Genomic DNA, 20,846 nt, shown 5'->3' on the forward strand with positions numbered 1-20,846 from the left:
ACATACTAAGTATGAGAAAAATGAACAGCAGCCCTGGCCGGTTTGGTTCAGCGGTTGGAGCGTTGGCCTTTGGTCCAGAGAGACTCAGGTTTGGTTCCCGCTAAGGGCGCGTACCTCGGTTGCAGTTTTTCCCCAGCCCTGGTTGGGTTGTGTGGGTGGCAACCACTCGATGTGTCCCTTTCATGTCGATGTTTCTCTCTCTCCTTCCCATTCTATCTGAACAAAAAAATGGGAAAATGTCCTCATTTAAAAAAAAAAAAAAAAGAGAAAAATGAACAGCAATGAATAATCATTGGTGTGCCTTCACTTTGATGTTTCAGTGGCTGTTTTAAACTTTCTTACACCAATATTATTTTTATCTAAGCTAATTGATTTAGGCATATCTTATCTAATGTTTAAATATTGGCTTCTCAAAGAAGGCTTTAATGAAGAACTTGCTGGACCCTGTTCTAGCTGAATAAGCTACTTCTAAATAGGAAGATATTAATATAGTAAACTTGAAAGCACATAAAATTTCAAGCAAAACTTGATCAAGTTTAAAGCAACCATTTTGCAGGACTGATGATTAAGAAGACAGCCTTCAACCCTCCCTCCCTCAAATAAGCAGAATTATCTTGCCTTATCCCCTATTTGAGGAGAAGTAGATCCATCCACATCCTTAGCTTGAAAAGCAATAGTCAATTTCACCCCACAATCATCATAAGCAATAATACCATCCTCAGCCTCCTAAAGAAAAAGAATACAAAAATGAAGAACAAAAACAACATAAAAGCAGCTATAGTTCTTATAAGCCCTTGTGCCAATGAAATGGCACAGCTGTAGAAATTTCTTAATCCAAGATTCTAACAATAGATTTTTCATATGAATAAAAGGCGGTCTTGCCTTAAGCCAGAACTGATCCAATTTGCTGTAATTGGGTCCTTTAGTCTTAAGAACCTAGTTTGTGCTGTTAAGGAAGGAAACCTTATTGAAAATTCACAACACACCCATTCCATACTTCTCACAGCTCTTCAGAAATTAAACTGGGCATGTATTGTCAACCACATAAAAATTCTGTTGGGCAAGATTTTGTATCACCTATTTTGAATCTCCATAGTACTCACAATGTTTTGTATATAATGCTAATCAATATATTTACCAATGCATGAGAATTTTATTTGGTACAGGACCTAGCACAGTTCAAAGTATTTGATATTCAAGTAGGTGGTTAAGCTATGACACACCAATGCTTTCACAGTAACACTTAAATCATTGTCAAATACCAGAAGTGATGCTAAGGATCTGACTTTGGTTGAGTGAAGAGTAATGATGTTCAGGGAATTCAGGTATGACTCCAATGACACTGACTGTTTTGCCAGTTAACCAATGTCACAATCTCAGCATTCATTTTTGCTCTAATCTATTAACCTCAATATCCAGTCAACATCTGACAAGACAGTACACACCAAGTATATTAAACAGAGATAAGATGATCCTTGTTCAGAGTCTGGTCTAGTAGACAAATATGAAAACAGATAAGTGTAATACACTGTAATAAGGCATACTGACAGAAAGACTTAATAGGGTGTAGTATTGGCCTAAGAAGAAAATAAAAATGTTCAAAAAAGTCTCACACAAAGGCCGTCATGATCAGGCCAGTTTTGCCAGAGACATGTCGGAAGCAGGGCATTCCAAGATTAAAAGTTGTTAAAAATAAGGCTCACTGAGCTCTGGCTGGTGGCTTAGTTGGCTGGAGCATCATTCTGTACACCAAAAAAGTTTCAGGTTCAATTCCTGGTCAGAGCATGTACAAGAGGCAATAAATCGACGTTTCTCTCTCACATTGATGTTTCCCTCTCTCTCTCAAAAAACATATCCTCAAGTAAGGATAAAATAAATAAGTCCCACTGCTTCTGATTTTTATTATTATTAATAGCACCATCTGCCACTTGGTAAAGTTCCTACTATGGACTAGGCACAGTGAGGGCTTTTAAAATAAAAACAAGAGCCCTGGCCGGTTTGGCTCAGCGGTTAGAGCGTCGGCCTGCGGTCCTGAGAGACCCGGGTTCGGTTCCCGCTAAGGGCATGTACCTCTGTCCCCGGCCCTGGTCGGTTGTGCGGGTGGCAGCCACTCAATGTGTCCCTTTCACATCGATGTTTCTCTCTCTCTCTCTGTTCCTCTCTCTCCCCCACACTCTACCTGAACAAAAATGGAAAAATGTCCTCGGGTGAGGATAAAAAATAAAAAAATAAAAACAAGACACAATCAATTTTTAAGTTTAAAAACTGAAGCAGAGGTGAAGGGACTTCCCAAGCTACAAAATAAGTGGTAAGCAAGGTGCTGTCCCCTACTTCTTCTGGCTCCTAAGTAGTTCTCTCTAAAATTACATGACTTTCCAAGATCTCTCAAATGTACCTTCTCTTGTCTACAACCATGATCTCTGTCTCCAGTTCAAGGACTACCTGAACTATTAAATAATTTCCTATCCAGCCTCTTCCATCTTTTGTCTTATTCGACGCCCATCTAGGGTTCACACTATCGCCATTAGCTTCCTGAACTGCACACCTGATGTCACTTTTCAACAGAATTTTCTGAGTATGAAACAAGGTCTAAATTCTTTAAAGTAGCAACCAACACCTTCTTATTAATCTATCTGCATCTTGATTTTTAATTCTTTTTTCCCCCAATCACCCCCACCAAAGAAAAAGTACCCATCTTCCTGTCAAACTACTTAGTGCTTTCTAACGAAACCTTGAAATTTTCTCCTCTGTACCTCCACTGTGAGGACTGTCCTTTCCTCATTTATCTCTCTACCTATTAAATGAGAATGCCGTATGAAACCATCCCAGACTCTGCCAGTTCAGAGTTTCACCTGAGTGACATTAACCTTTCATAGAAACATATTATATTCTGTATGAATCACTTGTTTCTACACAAGTCTCAATTTTATTAACAGCAAAAGTCATCTCAGACATCTTTATATTTCCTATTCATGGATTTTTTAATAAATGAAGTTCAGCCCTAGCCAGTTTGGCTCAGCAGTTAGAACACTGACCCACAGACTGAAGGGTTACGGGTTCGATCCCCAGCCCCAGTCAAGGGTGTGCGGGTGGCAGCTGGTTGATGTGTCTCTATTACATTGACGTTTCTTTCTCTCTCCCTCCCTCTCTCTCTTCCACTCTATTTAAAAGTCAATGGAGCTCTGACTGGTTTGGCTCAGTGATTAGAGCATCGGCCTGCAGTCCAGAGACTCAGGTTAGGTTCCCACTAAGGGCAGGTACCGCGGTTGCCATTTGTCCCCGGCCCTGGTTGGGTCGTGCGGGTAGCTACCATTCGATGTGTTTTTTTCACGTTGATGTTTCTCTCTCACTCTCTCCCTCCCACTCTATCTGAACAAAAAATGAAAAGATGTCCTCGCGTGAGAATAAAGTAAAATAAAAAGTCAATGGAAAAATATCCTCGGTGAGCATTAACAAAACAACAAAAAACAAATGAAAAAAAACCAATAACAACAAAAATAAGTTCAAAAGTGTGAAGTGAATCTATCCAAATTTGAAAGTTTTAAACTGATTGGAAGAAAATACTGTCATTTTAGATGAACAGTTCCCAGCAGGAAGTCACTTGAGGACATTTGGCAGTATCTGGGCTGCCACATAGGGGGAGAAAAGAGATACTGGCCTCTAGTGGGTAGAGGCCAGGGATGCTGCTAAACACCTCACAATGCACAGAATAGCCCCATATCCACAAGGAATTATGCAGCCCCAAATGTTCATAATAGTGAGATTAAAAAATCTTGCTTTAGGTTAGTTCACTGTAAGTAAATATTACAGGGAATTCTGAGAGAGATAATACTCCATTATTGTGTGGACAGTGGTTGCCTTCAAGCAGAAGAGGAATAAAGAGCTACAAAAAGTATTTTGATCACATAAAACTTACCTTTTCTTTGCCTTTATTTGGGCTAGTGGTTTTAGAATTGGAAAAAGTGGCTTCTTTTTCTACAGTGCCCAGAAAACGATGATCTGAATGGGAATGGAACGAAACCGTGCCCTTGGGAAGTTTTTTAATCCTAATAGCATGATTTCTTTGGGCAGAGAGCATATCCTACAAGTGATAAACAAAAGTAACTTAAACTGAAAAAGCATCAAGAAACACCCCCTTACTTTTCTCAAAAACTACTCACAGGAACCACAGTAAACTCTACTTCATCTGCAATATGGAGCTGGTTCCCATCCAGAATTTCACTATAGTGGAAGAACATACGAGCATCACGATCCACACACTTGATGAAACCAAAACCATCTCTCATGGCAGCAATTACACCCTGAAACCCAAATAATATTTTCACTTGCTGTGAAACTTTTCAAAATAACATTCAAGCATGCAAACATAATCAAGTTAAATTCATTAGAAATACTCTGTATTAATGACCCAAATTCCGTATCCACATTGTAATTTTTCCTTTCATTTTTTTTAAATTTTGAGAGTACATTTATTAAAGCAGGGGACAGTGAAACAAGGAAGGGCTTAGGATAGACGAAGCAACAGGAGAGAAGCTAGTTGGGGCTGCTTTGGCTCACTGAGATGTCAGAGGAAAGGGGGCCTTGGAGATAGCTTCAGGGGGTCAGCCTGGGACAAGCTGCCGCTGCCCATTGCTCCCCTGGTTGCAAGGGTTGCAAGTTTCATGGGGTCCCTTAGAATATGTAGGAGATAGACACCTGTTGGGGGAAGATGAAGGGAGGGAGCGTATGCCATAATTTTCCCCTTTAAATAAAAACTCACTGCTTTCAGTAAAGTTACCTTTCTTGGCCAACATGCACTAGAAAAAGTTGTACTTGAATGTAAATATATGCACACAATATACTCCATTTAATTCTCAATTCTGTGAACTTAGTAATAGTAGTATCATGGTTTTTCAAGATGAGGAAAATCAAGGCTGAGAGAGGTTAAAAAATTTGTCCAAAGCACACAGCCAATAAGTGGTAAAAGGATTACAAACAAGGTCCAAACAATGACAGTATTAACTTTCAGAAAATTTTTAAAAATCTACAGGTCAATATTTCAAATACTTTAAAAGTCAACTCTGATCTATACCTCAAAAATGTTAAGTGAGTTTAGGCACAGGAAGGACTTAATTAAGGTTTAGATCTCAAGACTAAAATAAAAGAAATACTTTCTTCATTTTTTTCCTTCTTATTAAATCATTAGCTCTGTGAAGGCATTATATCCAGAGTTAAGAGGCATATGGCAGGTACTCAAATGTTTAATGAAGCACAATTATTATGCACCTACCAATGACTTACATAATGTCTACTTACATATTACAAAGACTATTTTACAACCAGTTTTGAATACAGCCTAAATATGCTGACATTTAATCCTTGCTCAATCCTGATAGTAACTAAGCTGCTCAACAATGTGTCTTATACCATAAAGCAAAACAGATTCTGCCTGAGAAACTTTTTTTTTTTTAAAAATCACACACTTAGATCTCCAGATTTAGTTAAAAGCACATTGCACGGATGAAACAAAATCAGTTTTCTAAAGGTAAAGGTTAAGCCTGGCCGGTGTGGCTCAGTGGTTGAGCATCAACCCATGCTCTAAAAGGTTGCTGGTTTGATTCCCGGTCAGGGCACATGCCCAGGTTGTGGGCCCAATCCCCCAGTGGGAGGCATGCAGAAGGCACCCAATCGATGTTCTCTCTCATTGATGTTTCTCTCTCTTTCTCTCTCCCTCTCCCTTCTTCTCTCTCTCTAAAACCAAGAAGAAAAAAAAAAAAACATTGCCATGGCTGGTTTGGCTCAGTGGTTGGAGCGTTGGCCCACGGACCAGTGAGTCATGGGTTCAGTTCCAGTCAAAGGCATGTACATCAGCTACAATTCATCCCCAGCCCTGGTTGGGGTCGTGCAGAAGGCAGCCACTTGATGTGTCGCTTTCCTGTCGATGTTTCTCTCTCTCCCACTCTATCTGAACAAAAATGAAAAAATGTTGAGGATAAAAAAACAAAAATAAAAATAAAAATAAATCTCAAGACACTTAAATTTTCATTGACTGTATCCAATTTCACTAAGATATACCGTAGATGTTATCACCCCAAAAAGAACCAAAAGTTAAGGCATGAAAACTGAGCTTGTAAAAGACAATTCTGGTATATGTCACTCCTGAACACATGCCCATTAAAAGACTTTTCAAAGTCCTCATGTAAAAACAAAAGAAACCTACCTAAGTTTGCTTAATCTAGTGTTTACTAAACATCTTACAAAAACAGTTTGAGAAAATCTACTTTCTAAATGATGGACTTGAATCTTATCAGTCTTCATATTTAAGGGTCAGATAATCACTGATTCTCAAAAGACCTTGAAAATCATCCTGCCCAAATATCCATTCTAAAACCTTTTCACATCTATTTCAAGTGGCCGATAGACATCAAACCTAGTCTGACTCACAACTCGTGTTCTTAATTACCTTAACAAGGTAACTCCCCAATATTGTTATTCACTTAAATAATGTTCAATATTACAGACTTGAATATAACACTGCCACCCTACCATACTGGATACGCATCAAATAATAGCCAACACTTACCATTTCTCTGGCTTCATTAGTGAACTGAAATGTATTTGATAGAACTTCTATGTTAGTTGCTCGTTCTAATTTGTCACGTCGGTCTGTTGAAATATTAAACCTAACATGGTCGCCTTCCAACAGAGTCACCTTGGATTTTGTATCTTTGTCTCCAAAGGGGAGTTCTTTAGGAATCACAAAGTTAACTTTAATGCGTCCTGGCAACGGGTCATTCTGATGAGAAGGAAAAACTAGTTTAGCTGGAGATTTCCCATCCTTCCTAGTTCTAAGTCAAACAAGAAGAACATAGCAAACCCATGCTATTTATAATAAACAGTTCCCTAAATGGGGATAAAAGGAGAGTCGACAACGTTAAGTCCACTTTGAAAGCTTTGTATTCTAGGGTCAAATGATACAACCAGAAAATGACAACACTGCAATTAAGATCCAGAACTATAATATTCAGAGGTTTTATTTAAGGAAAAGAATGTCTTTTGTTTCACATTTCCTTAGCACCAACACCTCCCACCCCTCGTCCCCCCCCCCCCCAAGAGAAACAAACTGGCAGTGGGGTGAGTGATGAAAACAAATGTACAAATTGTTTTTTTCCATTTTGGGAAGCATTTCTTTTGTCCCTTTTTTCTTATCGCCCAGTATAAAAACAAAAATTAAAAACCATATTCATGGACAAGTCAATTAATGGCTTCTCATTTAGTTTAATTATACTATCAAAAAATATTTCACTGCTTTACTATCGTATAATTACATTAATTGAAAGGAATAAAATTTCTGTTTCTCATGAGGCAAAGAAGACTCTCCAATAAAAGACTATTTACCTGGTTTTTACTGGTAACTTTTGGGATAACTTTGGTTACAGTTCCTTCAAAATGTTCAAAGCTGATATCTTCAAAAATGACTGTTCCTTGAGGCAATAGTCTGACATCTGTTGCAACTTCTTTACCCTAAATCAAAAGGAAATGAGGTGGGGGATATAATTTTAAATGTTTCCTTAAAACGTAATTCCCTACTTATCTTAAAAAAAATAAAAAAAAAAGACCCAAAACAAAGTTAGTTAATTATCTTACATTTCTGTCCTTGATTGTGAATTCCACATCATCTCCAGGCTGCAAGGTTTCTATATCACCCTTAAATTCACTATAGTGAAAGAATATCTCCTTTACAACATCACCTCTTTCAATAAAGCCAAACGCCTCCTGAAGACAAAAAATAAAAGAAACATTATGTACTATTAAGCATTTATGATTACAATGTACAACCAATAAGCCTTTTCATTATACTGCAGTAAAAACAATGTATTTGGTAAAGTCTAATATTATCAATTAAATGGCCCATTTTAAAGAACATAATGAATTAGTAACCACAGAATTTTAAGAGATTATTTTTAAGGTTAACAGCAAATTTTTTTCAAAGGGAAGAAAAAGAAGAAAAACAAAAGACTTAGGTTTGAAATATAAGACTTAAAATAGTTATAGAAAAAAATTCAAGTTTCTCAAATTTGATGACACTTACCTTCATGGCACAAACTACTCCCTGATAGCGGGCTTGTTTCTTTTTCAACAGCATAATGTTTCGAGCACTTACAGCACCAGTACTAGAAAGAAACGGTTGGGTGGGGATGGGGGTACAAAAGAGGGGTAAAAAATAGATTGGCTTGGTTAGATATGAGTCTAGAGAAACAACAAACTAGTTTTCTGAGACCTCAAGAATTCTATTACTAAGAGTAAATGTAAGGCTATGACACCTGATCCTTTTCATATGGCTTCAAATGCAAAAAACTTTTATTCCAAATCCCTAGCCTTCTAAATGAAGAACATATATGTAGATTATTTTTCTTTTAGATTGTTAAAATAACACATGAGTACATAATGTTCTATTCTGCTTTTCCATGACATCAGAAGAAATAAGCCACAAACTGCATGCGACCAAAGATAGAGAATGCTCATTTTAGGAAGTTCATTCATTAAATGCACATCTGAGTAGACATTATGTGCTACAAGCAAAGGTACTGAAGATAGAGAGATGAGTAAGAGATGGTCCCTGTTTGCAATGACTGAATTTAGTAACTATGCCATCAATTTTTCTGATTAAACAGTTGTATAAGGAAAACGAGTAAATGCAGTGATTATAGGAGAAATGTTCTATGCTTTAAAAAATGCCCTGGCCAGTTTTGCTCAGCGATTAGAGCGTAGGCCCGCGGACCAGAGTCCCGGGTTTGGTTCAAGCTAAGGGCACGTACCTCGGTTGCAGTTTGTCCCTGGCACCGGTTGGGGCTGTGTGGGTAGCAACCAGCTGAGGTGTCTCTCGCACATCAATGTCCCCCCCATCCCCCTATCTGAAGATAAATGCAAAAATGTCCTCGGGTGAGGATTTAAAAAGAAAAAAGATTCATCTTCACTGAAACCAGTTAGCTACACCATGTTGCTATACTGTCCCTATCTTTGAGCAGCAGCAATATAAATTTGATTTTGTTTTAAAGATGGCACAGACTGTTTAAGATACAATATTTGGTGATATGGTTGTTTTAAGAGCTGCAGAAAAAGCAATTACTTCCCTTAATTCTTCACCAACAAAGTGTAACCCAATTGTGCTTTTTACTTAAAAAACTGAACAGGCTAAGAAAAACACTAAAAAAAAAAAAAAATCCGCCCTGGCCAGTTTGGCTCAGCAGTTAGAGCATCGGCCTGTGGTCCCTGGTTGGGTTGTGTGGGTGGCGGCCACTCGATGTGTCCCTTTCACGTCGATGTTTCTCTCTCTCTCTCTCCCTCCCACTCTATCTGAACAAAATATCAAAAAATGTCCTCGGGCCCTAGCCGGTTTGGCTCAGCGGTTAGAGCGTCGGCCTGCAGTCCTGAGAGACCCGGGTTCGGTTCCTGCTAAGGGCATGTACCTCGGTTGCAGTTTGTCCCCGGCCCTGGTTGGGTTGTGCGGGTGGCAGCCACTTGATGTGTCCCTTTCACATCGATGTTTCTCTCTCTCTCTGTTCCTCTCTCTCCCTCCCACTCTACCTGAACAAAAAATGGAAAAATGTCCTCGGGTGAGGATTAAAAAAAAAAAAAAATGTCCTCGGGTGAGGATAAAAAATAAAATAAAAATAAAAATAAAAATAAAAAATCCTACTTGCCTTTGCAACTTACTGCCGTAAAAAGGCTTTAGAATCAGGTTGGGATTGAAATGTCTGCTTTGTAAAACTTTAGGAAAGTTCCTTTATGAGAACTTTATTCATTCTACAGATGAATAAACTTATCAGATGAGGCTGTTCTGAGGATTAACAGCTTTTAAATACAATGCTTGGCACATAAAAGAATATAGGTCAAATAAAGCCCTTTCACTGGCCCTCACCTCAAACTCAAGCCCTATCCTCTAGTTTGCTATTTGAGACGAAATTGAGGTATTCAGACTAAAATTTGTAAATCCATACCTACAACTCAATTCAATTCCTTTTAGCCTTAAAAAGGTAAAGTTCAAGGCTAACAATTCTGTATATGCTCTTGGGACTTTGGCCGATAGAAAAGTGTATTCATAGCACTTTCTCCAACTTCCTATTTTTAACTTCCTTCTGTACTTATATCTCCCATCTCACCCCCCCCCCCATAAAAACAACCATCCCCAGGCTTTCTTAACTACATTTTTCTTGACTGTATGTCGTGGAAATCAACAGCTATACATCCTGCTCAATACTAACTTGTCTGAGCCTATGTGTAACTGCACATTCAGAATCTTCACCCAGAAATACCGACAGCTCAAATTCTAAATGCCAAAATAAGTATAATTCTTCTCCCGCCCTTACCTTACTACTTCCTGCTGTTATCTCCTTAGTTCAGTTAATTGTATTATCCTTTGCCCAGTACCCCAAGCCAAAAAAAAATGGATTTGGGACATCTCTTCACTTAATTCCAACACACATTTCTGTCTAGTTAACTACAAAACTTGATGACTTTATCTTCTCAATGTGTCTTGACTTCTCCACCCAACCAACCTTGGCCTTTTTGTATTGGGTCTTCATCTTTCATATTAACTCACACATACCTGCCCCTAGTCTAGGGCATTACTACTCTCCAATAGTCTACCTTCTCTATCACTTCCAACAATCTAAAGCTATTATACTTAAATTCCTTCAAAGATTCCTGTAATTACCAGATAGAGCTCAAGCTTCATCTTCCTATCATCCAGTCAATTCAATTAACTCAAAGTATTTCCCCAAAATGATACTACTTCTACCCAAGATACTTTTTCCCCCCTCATCTCCCTAGTGACTCCACACCCTTCTCTCCAAACTTGAAACACTAATTTTGCAAATCCCTCACTGACCTCTGGAACAGCTGGCTCCTTGAAAGCTATTTTAATAATCTTCCTATTTTTAATGCCCACTGTAGAATACACCCTCAAATGCTTAGTGATTAATGAAAAATTTATAAGATCATAAAAATTATCCAGACTTACAAGCTAGGTTTTTAATTCCCTTTAAATTTCTTACTGTAGAAAAAAAGAAAAGAAAATCGCTTAGATGGAAAAAAGAACTTACTGTTTATTGTTATCAATTACAAAGTTTATTTTATCTCCGGTTTCCAGCGGAACGTTCCCTTCCACATCTTCAGGGGTGTAAGTCAGATAAAATACTTCCTGTGAATTAATAAGTTATTATTACTATATTGGCAGGATGCATGTTTACTGTATAATGTGACTTACTTTGTTAAATACCTCTTAAACTGGCATTTTAAGCCAAATTTCTTAAAATTAAATGCTTCATGACAAGCACATTGCTTTATTCATATACACACACTTCCCCTCCATGATGCTGATGACTTCTGCGAGTCCACAGCTGAGCAGCAATCCAACTTCAAAAAGCTTACACACGTGGAAGCATTTGCCCAGAGACTGTAGTTACATTTCAAAAAACCAATTTTTATATAAGGCATTCCAAACAAAAAAGCTGGAGTTAGTGCTTAAAAAGAACCAGAAAAAAGATCCCCTCCCACAACCCCCCAAAAAGTGAGTAAAAGGAGCATTTTACCTTAATGTTCTAACTAAGGTCACACTTGGGCAAGCTAAGACACTTGGAGGTCCTATAGATTTGTTTTAATTTTTTTATTATGCTGCACTCGAAGCCTTAGAAACCAAACTTAAAATTGATTTTATCAACTGCAGCTTACGTTTTCTATTTTGAATTAAAGTACGCTTATAGATCACATGGTGGATCAGGCAAAGGTTTAAGAAAAATACACAAGTTTACCCCATTACGTTCGTAGCATACACTCCCTGTTGGACTCTGACCCGGGGCAGCTGGAGATTTACTCTCTAAGTTGTGAGGAACAGCGCACACAACCTACCAGTCAAAAAAAAAAAAATTTCCATTGCTAATCATTTCAGGAGCAGCACTGTGCAATATAAACTGAATTTTAATATCCTCTATACTATACATAGGGATGCATTTTAATATGATCCACAAGAGGATGCCATGCTGCCAAGTTTCAAACTTACAGACATAAACCGACTGTAAGTACAGACTTTGGGTTATTTGTAAAAACCCAAATTGAGTCGACCATTTTTAAATTTCAGGTCAAGAAATGCCAGTGCTTCTGATATAATTTTAAAATAGTAATCTTTATATACTATAGCTCTCTTGCGTGCAAACTGAGGAGAAGGGGAGAATCTTCCTTTTCTAACGTGAAAGATATGCAAATGCAGGGCCCGAAGAAAACACAAAGCATCAAAGTCACTAACTTGTCCGTTCATTCTGTCTTCAGGGAGGAGTTCTTGTTTTATCTTCACCAGTTTAACAGCAATGGGTTTCCCAGTCCGCCGATCAGATGATACTTCAAATTCAACATCATCTAAAATAAAGAAAGCGCTGTGTTTGTTGTATTAATTTTGGTAAAACGGTATCTCACTTTCAAGCTAAACTTAATGTAGCATTTGAGCTGCCTTACACTAGTGATTCCCAAAGTGTGGTCCCTGGAACAGCAATAGCCATCACCTGGAAGCTTAGTAGAGATACAAATTCCTGGGGCCCGCTCCAGACCTATTCAAAGGCAAACTGGGCAAGAGGTACAGCAATCTATACACTAATGTTTCAAAACTATTGCTTTAGACTAAGCCATATCTTAGTTTGCATGACATCACACATACTATAAAAAGGCAATATAACAATCATGACCTTCAGCAAGATTTTTAACCAATCTGTACCTCATGTATAAAATGAGAATTAACCAAATATTCTCATAGGGCTTAGAGGACTTGGTACACCAAATATCTGTTAACTATTGTTCTGACTTTTTTCTCAAAGACATTTTAAAAAACACACACTGAAACCTGGTAACTTCAGTCCTTTAATAAACCATACATTTTCACATGTAAAAGTGGCTTCTCTGGTGTTAGCCAAGATGAATTGTCATATAGTGCCAAGTGGTGACATTGTAAGTTATTTTTCCAGGTACCACCAAACTAGTACCTAATAAAATAATCAAAACTAACATTATAAAAGTTTAATATTTTTGCCCAGCTGGTGTGGCTTACTGGTTGAGCGTCAACCCATGCACCAAGAGGTCGCTAGTTCGATTCCCAGTCAGGGGACATGCCCAGGTTGTGGGCCCAATCCCCAGTGGGTGCCTGCAGGAGGTGGCCAATCGATGTTCTCTTTCACTGATGTCTCTCTCTCCCATCCCCTCTCTCTCAAATCAATAAAGAAAAAAAATTAAAAATAAATAAAAGCTTAATATTTTCATGGCCCTAAAATCAAATACGGTATAGCTAATAATTGGGGAATAACTTAAATCTTCCAAGTATTTTTTTAAAAAATATTCCAAGAAATCGTTTAATCAGTTAGTCTTTCATCCCTCGAAAAGACAATACTACAGTAGAAATCAGAATTCTGCTAGCTTATACAAACATACTTCAATTGGTAGAATTAAAAGACCAAAACTAAGACTCTCACAAGCAAGTTGATACGAAAGAGAAATTTGCGATTAGTTTTTTAAAAAGGATAATCAACAGATTACCTCCTACTTTTAAGTCCTGCAGATTGCCATTATACTGTGAACAGTGGAAGAAAAGTCTAGCTTGACGTTCTGAACACTGAATAAATCCGTAAGAGGTTAGCAGTTTTTCAATAACCCCCGTTTCACGCAGTGCTGCTGAAGTACCATTGGGGTACCCATTGTGTCCATTGTTGTGGAGAAGGTTTGGATCAAAGCTCATCTGTTTTAAAAAGAAAAAGAACTCAATATATACAGCTCCATATATTATCTCCACAGCATAAGTCTAATTAGCAAATCTAACTTTTTACTATAAAGAGACAAAGAAAATAAACATAAAAAAAGTAAAGGGAAGATTATGGGCTTTTATTGTTGAAATATTAATTTAGCTACTAAAACATTTCAGAGTAAATATCCAAATTTTGGGAAATTGCCCCAATTTATGGTAGAATTTTCACTAAACAAACCATTTCCAGAGGCCAGTATTAAGGTAAACCAATTACATATGTAAAAGCTGCCTTTATGTTAACTTTAAAAATCTCAAAACAAAGTTAACTTAATAACACCTATTTTGAAACTTAAATAGGAACCTTAATACTATTTGGTAAGTCATGCATCTTAAAGACAATTATTTAAGTTAGTAGAGATTAAAACAATAAACTTGCTATGCAATATTTCAAACTAGAAAATACCAGAATAATGCATGCTCATGTCCTTTAATGGAAAACAACCCAAAATAGTGAGTTAGAAAACAAGAATTTTCTAACATAAAACTCCAAGAACACTCTTCTAAAAATGTTCAATCATTTCAGTTACTTTTAAGAAGTTTTCACCTGTTTTATACACTGATAAAATTTCTAAATGCTGTTGTTTTTATGATCAGATAAAGCAAAGGAAAACATTCCTTAGTGAAAAAATGCAATGAAACCTGTATCAACAAATAATGTCCTCCGTTGGATATTTCATTTAGTCATAAAACCCAATTATTTTTAGTTTATAAGCATTTCGTTTAAGTGCGAAGTTGAACATTATTAATAGAAATAGTTTTTTCATCAGAAAAAAAATCACTAAAATTCTAGAAAAGTAAACCAAGTATAAATACTTAAGAGTATGTGGTATGGCCAAATCATGCAAACCAAAGCTATAACATCTGTAGGTGGTTAAGTTCTAGTTCTCTCATGCTAAATACTGTTTGTGTTTGACATGTATTCTTTTTACAAAAGCCCATGAAAAATATTAACCCCATTTTAACAATGAGGAAACAGACAGGCTAAATGATTTACCAAAGTCAAATGGTAGAGATGTCAAAGTCAAATGGTAGAGATGTCAAACCAAGAAGGCCTATGCCTACAATCTAGGCTCTAAACTAGGGCTTCTCAAACTTGTTATCTAGCAATATATTGATCTGGTTAAAATACAAAATCTGATTCCGTGGAGACAGGTGTTTGAGATTCTCCACTTCTAACAACCCCCAAAGTGATGTTTTTGATTCTTGGATATACTTTGAGTAGCAAGGCCCTACATACTACTGAACTTATCTTTCAAGATTCAAGGTGAAAGAAATGCTTAGGGAAGTTAGAAAGTGAGTTTGCAGGGTATTTTAACCAAACTGAGTGGCCCTCCTAAGTCATGCTCTTAACACAAAGCAAACAAGCTGGGATGACTGCTTCCCTGACTTACAGATCTCTGATACATGGGGGTCCTCTTTTGTTTTTTTGTTCCAGATGAGGTAGAAGATGAAGATAAAGGTAAAGAAAGTGATGGAGGGGCTGCAGGAGGGGGATGAGGATCTGATGACACAGTAAAAACACTCTCCATCTCAAACAGCTGTGATAACATAGCACAATGTTTATAACTGTGATAATTATTTAACACACATTTGACAGTTAACCTGTTTATCTTTACAGATTTACCATTAGGTTACTTTAGCAATACATAATTCATTTGATTAGATTTCTGTTGACAAAAGAAATAAATTACAGCATCAATCTGAAATGCATTTTTTAAAGCCGTTAACATTTCCTTATTTGTAAGATTTACAATTTTCAAAATGCCATCAGTACTCTCCAGTGGTTGCTACAGTGAGACAATTCAGTTCAATTTCTTCTCCATGTTCCACCACTTTACACAGAATCCAATATTGTCAATCACTTGTCTCCCTCAAGTAGGGTACACACAGGATAAAGAAAATATTAGAACTATATATATTTTTGCCCAGAGATAAAAATTAGCTTTCATAAATATTTATTATGCATTTACAGGAGTGGTCTCACTGAATCTAAGAGATAATGCTAATAAGGCAAGCATAGGGAAAGAGTATGAAAGCTGACACTTTGAATCCTTGTACCGGTTCTTTAACTTCTACATTGTGAAATTAATGACCATCTAATGAGATCCGATAAGTCTGCCAAAACATTAAGACCAAGACTATAACATACTTTTATTAGCAACAATAAAACACACTGTATGTTTTTTATCCCTTGGATATTAATTCATGATAGTATAAAGCATTAAGGAATATTTCTAGTGAGAAAGTTTCTGCTCTGTTAATAGGTAAACTTACATAGCCAATTAATATTCAGAATACAAAATTAGGCTAAACAAAAAGCACTTCTACTTTAAATCCATTTCTACAACTCATGTCAATGAAATGAAATGAAAACCTTGGTCTTTTACCCTTTTGAATAAAGATAAAAGGGCCAGGCTGGTGTGGCTCAGTGGTTGAGCGTCAATCCATGAACAAAGAAATCACCGGTTTGATTCCTGGTCAGGGCACATGCCCAGGTTGTGGGCCCAATCCCCAGTGGGGAGCATGCAGGAGGTGGTCAACTGATGTTCTCTCTCATCAATGTTTCCATCTCTCTCTTCCTCTCCCTTCCTCTCTCTCCAAAATCAATAAAGAAACAAAAGATAAAATAGTATTCAATTTACATTATCTTACCTAACCCAGCAAAATTTGTAACAGTTTAAAATTATTTATTTTTTAATATGTTTTTATTGATTTTTTTTTTTTTTTTTAGAGAGAGACAGGGAGAGAGAGAAACATAGATCAGGTGCCTCCTGCTCACTCCCTACTAGGGACTGAGCCCACAACCTGAGCAGGTGTCCTGACCAGGAATCAAACCGGGACCTCTTGGTCCATGCGATGATGCTCAATGCACTAAGCCATACTGACTGGGCTAAAATTATTTTTAAAAAACCAAATGAAGAGCCTTGCTGGTGTGGCTCAGTGGTTGAGCATCGACCCATGCACCAAGAGGTCACTAGTTCAATTCCCAGTCAGGGCACATGCCCAGGTTGTAGGCCAAATCCCCCAGTGGGGGCATGTAGGAGGTAGCCAGTCAGTGTTCTCTCTCACTGATATTTCTCTCTCTCTCCTTCCCTCTCTAAAAACCAATAAAAAATAAAAGTAAAAACGAGATGAAGAGTTATGAAGAAACAAATAGAAAAAGCAATTGGTGCAAATGAACATTCTCTCTTTGGCACATCATTCTTTATTACTATAAAGTGATGCTGCCTTTCTGAATTCCAAGCCTTTATCTCTATCCACTTTAGAAAACTAAGAAACTAAAGATTAAAAAGGAAATTGCCCTTCATAAACCTAACTCCCCCAAATTACCATTGTTTAACATTCTATACTAGCATATTTTCTCAACTTTGGATTACTAGCTAATGAACACAATAAATTTCCACAATATACTTGAATTTCAGCAAGTCCCCACATACAGATCTCCATTTTTACAAACTACAGTTTCTAATTTGGATAACTGGATAGACTATTAAGTCAATTCCCTTCAGGCTCATCGTCACAGTCCATTGATCACCAAGTGCTATCACTTTTACTATTAAAACACCTACCTCTTTCTTTGACTATTACCCTAGCGTTTACGTCCCTTACACTCTAGCCACTGCTCTTAACAGGTCTTCCTATCCTCGCCCTCTCTCTTATCCTCTTTATCCTCACCTGAGGACATTTTTCCATTTTTTTATTCAGACAAAGCGGGAGGGAGAGAGAGAAAAACATCAAAGTGAAAGGGACACATCAAGTGGCCACCACCCGCATGACACAACCAGGGCCGGGGACAAACTGCAGCCAAGGTTCCCTTAGCGGGAACCAAACCCAGGTCTCTGTGGACTGCAGGCTGACGCTCTAACTGCTGAGCCAAATCAGCCAGGGCGGACCCATTTATCTTTAAAGATACACTTATTTTATTTTATTTTTTCCAATTTTTTTTCTTTATTGATTTTGAGAGAGAGGAAGGGAGAGGGAGAGAAAGAAATATCGATGAGAGAGAACATCAATTGACCGCCTCCAGCATGCCTTCCAATGGGGATTGGGCCCACAATCTGGGCATGTGCCCTGACCAGGAATCGAATCAGCATCCTCTTGGTGCAAGGGTTGATGCTCAACCACTGAGTCACAACAGCCGGGCAAAGATACACTTCTAAATATAAAACTTTAAAATCTGAAGCTATCTCAGTTTTGAAGTACAAAATCCATTAAACCCTTGCTTAAAAACATCTGGCAACTTTTCTACAGAATAAAGTCAAATATGGTGGACCCTTCAGTACCTCCTTCTAGCAAGCCTCCCTTTTCCAGTTACTCTCTCCACCCCACAAAACGGTATTCTACACTCTGTTCATAATGGACTACTCTATGCCATGTGCTTTCACTTCTTCCTGACTCTATTATTACCTCGACACCTCTACCAGAAGACTCTTCTCCCTCTTAACAAAGTACTGCTCATCTTCAAATGTTCCTTCTGTGTAGGCTTTCTTTATCCTAGATTACAAAGACCTCTAAACAGACTACAATGGTCATTCCTAACTGAAACCTTAGCTTCTAAATAGTACAGATGGGAGTTTTCCTTTCTAAGAGACCAATAAATCAAAAGAGATCTGCTTATACTAATAAATACAATCTTATGTGAAAAATCTCAGTTTTAGCCATAAATATTGTCCCCATCTAACAAGAGACAATTAAATAATCTAGTGTTGACATTTTCAGACCAAATGGTTTTCAGAATACTTTTAGAAGAGAACTACTGAAAAGATTTTATATCTGATCAAATAATTAGGATCTCCAGAATTATAAACTGATTGTTGCTAACAGGAAACTGTAAACGTACCTCGCAGTGATAATCAAATATTGCACTTTCAGTAGTATTTGCTGATTCTTCTTTTTCAGCACACGTTTCAAAGGATGAAAGTTGCTAGTATTAAAAAAAAAAAAAAAAAAAAAAAAAAAGAGCGAGAAAATGATCTATCAAGCTAATAAAGAATACGACTGCTGCTGCACCGGGCAATCTCACAGTACAGCACTGAAGAAAACAAAGACTACTAGCAGCGTTGGGAAGTGCTCTTTCAAAGCTGTTGAGTAGGCACAAACTTCTTGTTTCAGATCAAGTGTTGTGTCTTCAACTTAAGTGTACTCTTCTTTGGTCTTGTTGGTTGTTTCAAGGTTTGTTCTTTGCCTGATCTGAACTTGAAGCAGCAGTTTCAGGTGGTAAAGTCTGTTCTGTTACACTTCATACTAGAGGTAAAAAATGAAGACATTAAGTATAACTTCCATAAAAGAATCTGGGACAGAGGGTGGGTAGAGAGACAAGCTTATTTCATTAACTTAGAATCATTGATGAAGCAAGTAATACAGAAAACTTGGAAGCACATCAATTTAATGTTACTTGAGCAATCTCTCATATGCTAATGGATGCTTCCTTTAGCATCACATATTCAAAACCACAAATTATTTCAGTCAGTGTTGACACCCCCCTCAAACTCTAAGTTACATGACATAATATTTAGTACAAGTTTTTTATAAACATCTAACACTGTTATGTATTGTGGAAAATATAAAAGTTCCCACCACTGAGGGGGTTTACACTCTTGCTGAGAAAAGTTATACATGGAGAAAAAAGCAGAACATAGGCAAAAATGTCAAAAATTAGTATGTTCAACTAATATCTGAATGCCTGCTATGTCACATACTAGAAATACTATGTATTGTTTAATCACCACTGTATGTGCATCAAAGCAACATGGCGAGCAAAGTCAAAGGTAGCTTGTAACAACAGGTAGAATTTGAGCTTAAGTTGGAGAAACAGGCAGGTTTTTAAGGGAAAGAAAACAGCTGATTATTCCAGGCATGAAATAATCACATAAGCCAAACCAGAGTATGCCACTAAATTCTAAGTTACCTGAGAGCAGGGACCAGGTATATATGATTGTCTACGCCCTGCATCAATGGAGGTTTATTGCATGAATGACTGTGGAAACAAGTGTGGCCTGTTGTTTCAAAGGAAATGATAGACTAGTCAGGCTAGAACAGAGGCCTGGGTTAAAGTGAAATGGGTGTGACAGGTATAATGGAGCCAGATTATGAAGCATTTCAACTTGATATAACAGGAAAGTCTTAGTTCTTGAAAGATTAAGTCTTGAGAGATGATTTAGTGAAGGAAACAGAAATATCAATGAGCTGTTGCCATAAATAAATGACAAATATCTATAGAAGAGAAATAATTAAGATGAAATAGAAAAATGAAATATATGTCTAAATAAAATTAAATAATTGTGCTTATTACTAGCTATAAAAATTACTTTGCACTGATTCAAATGTTAACTAAAATTATTTATTTGGGGAGAAGAAAAAGGTAGATTTGGTTTTACATATGCTGAAAGATTAACAGCATAGTATATTTGGAAAACATCACAAATAAGAACTCCAAGGAGAAAGGTCAGAGCTGGTGAAATAGCTTCCACTAGCAGAGCTCAATTCTAATCACTGATACTTACTAGCAAAATGCCAGGAACAAGTTATTTAATCTCAGTAAGTTTCAGTTTCTCATATGTAAAATGAAGAATAGCTGATTTGTGGACATTTTTTTTGTAACTATATCTAATACTCCATGACTTTACATTGCTACTTCAAATATTAAATGTTACATTTGTCCATCAAAATTTTATCTGGATCACTCTATTACTGAGACTAGATACATATTCTTAGAGCTCTTCTCAAATCACTTGGGAAGCCCAGTCTCCACTCAAAGAGTAATTTAAGTGGCCTAAAGTAGGGCCACTTCCATAATGATTCCTCCCTCCCTTTTCACCTCCACCTCCAATGTTATAAGTCTTAATATTTTCTTTTTTTCCATCCTCACCTGAGGGCATTTTTCCATTTTTTGTTCAGATAGAGCGAGAGGAAGAGAGAGAGAGAGAGAGAGAGAGACAGACATCGACGTGAAAGGTACACATCGAGTGGCTGCCACCCGCACGACTCAACCAGGGCCAGGGCCAAACTGCAACCAAGGTACGTG

General features: G+C 37.3%; 1 protein-coding gene across 4 annotated transcripts in view; it reads right to left on the bottom strand.

The window, feature by feature from the left end:
- The window catches only part of CSDE1 (cold shock domain containing E1), a 39,200-nt gene that overhangs the window by 10,141 nt on the left and 8,213 nt on the right, over positions 1-20,846 (bottom strand). Inside the window, exons 2-14 of one of the 4 annotated variants that reach the window (XM_036273413.1) lie at positions 18,663-19,066; positions 15,214-15,360; positions 13,558-13,756; positions 12,284-12,393; positions 11,793-11,885; positions 11,085-11,182; positions 8,072-8,153; positions 7,627-7,755; positions 7,378-7,503; positions 6,563-6,775; positions 4,161-4,301; positions 3,917-4,081; positions 619-726 (exon numbers count right to left, since the gene is read on the bottom strand). In XM_036273413.1, the coding sequence (XP_036129306.1) occupies positions 619-726; positions 3,917-4,081; positions 4,161-4,301; positions 6,563-6,775; positions 7,378-7,503; positions 7,627-7,755; positions 8,072-8,153; positions 11,085-11,182; positions 11,793-11,885; positions 12,284-12,393; positions 13,558-13,756; positions 15,214-15,351 (1,602 nt within the window). In that variant the 5' untranslated portion in view covers positions 15,352-15,360; positions 18,663-19,066. The remainder of the gene's footprint in view (positions 1-618; positions 727-3,916; positions 4,082-4,160; positions 4,302-6,562; positions 6,776-7,377; positions 7,504-7,626; positions 7,756-8,071; positions 8,154-11,084; positions 11,183-11,792; positions 11,886-12,283; positions 12,394-13,557; positions 13,757-15,213; positions 15,361-18,662; positions 19,067-20,846) is intronic. The other 3 variants (XM_036273414.1, XM_036273415.1, XM_036273416.1) reach the window with 3 other exon arrangements.

Source organism: Molossus molossus, unplaced genomic scaffold, assembly GCF_014108415.1.
Source record: "Molossus molossus isolate mMolMol1 unplaced genomic scaffold, mMolMol1.p scaffold_m16_p_20, whole genome shotgun sequence".
Classification (NCBI taxonomy): Eukaryota; Metazoa; Chordata; class Mammalia; order Chiroptera; family Molossidae; genus Molossus; species Molossus molossus.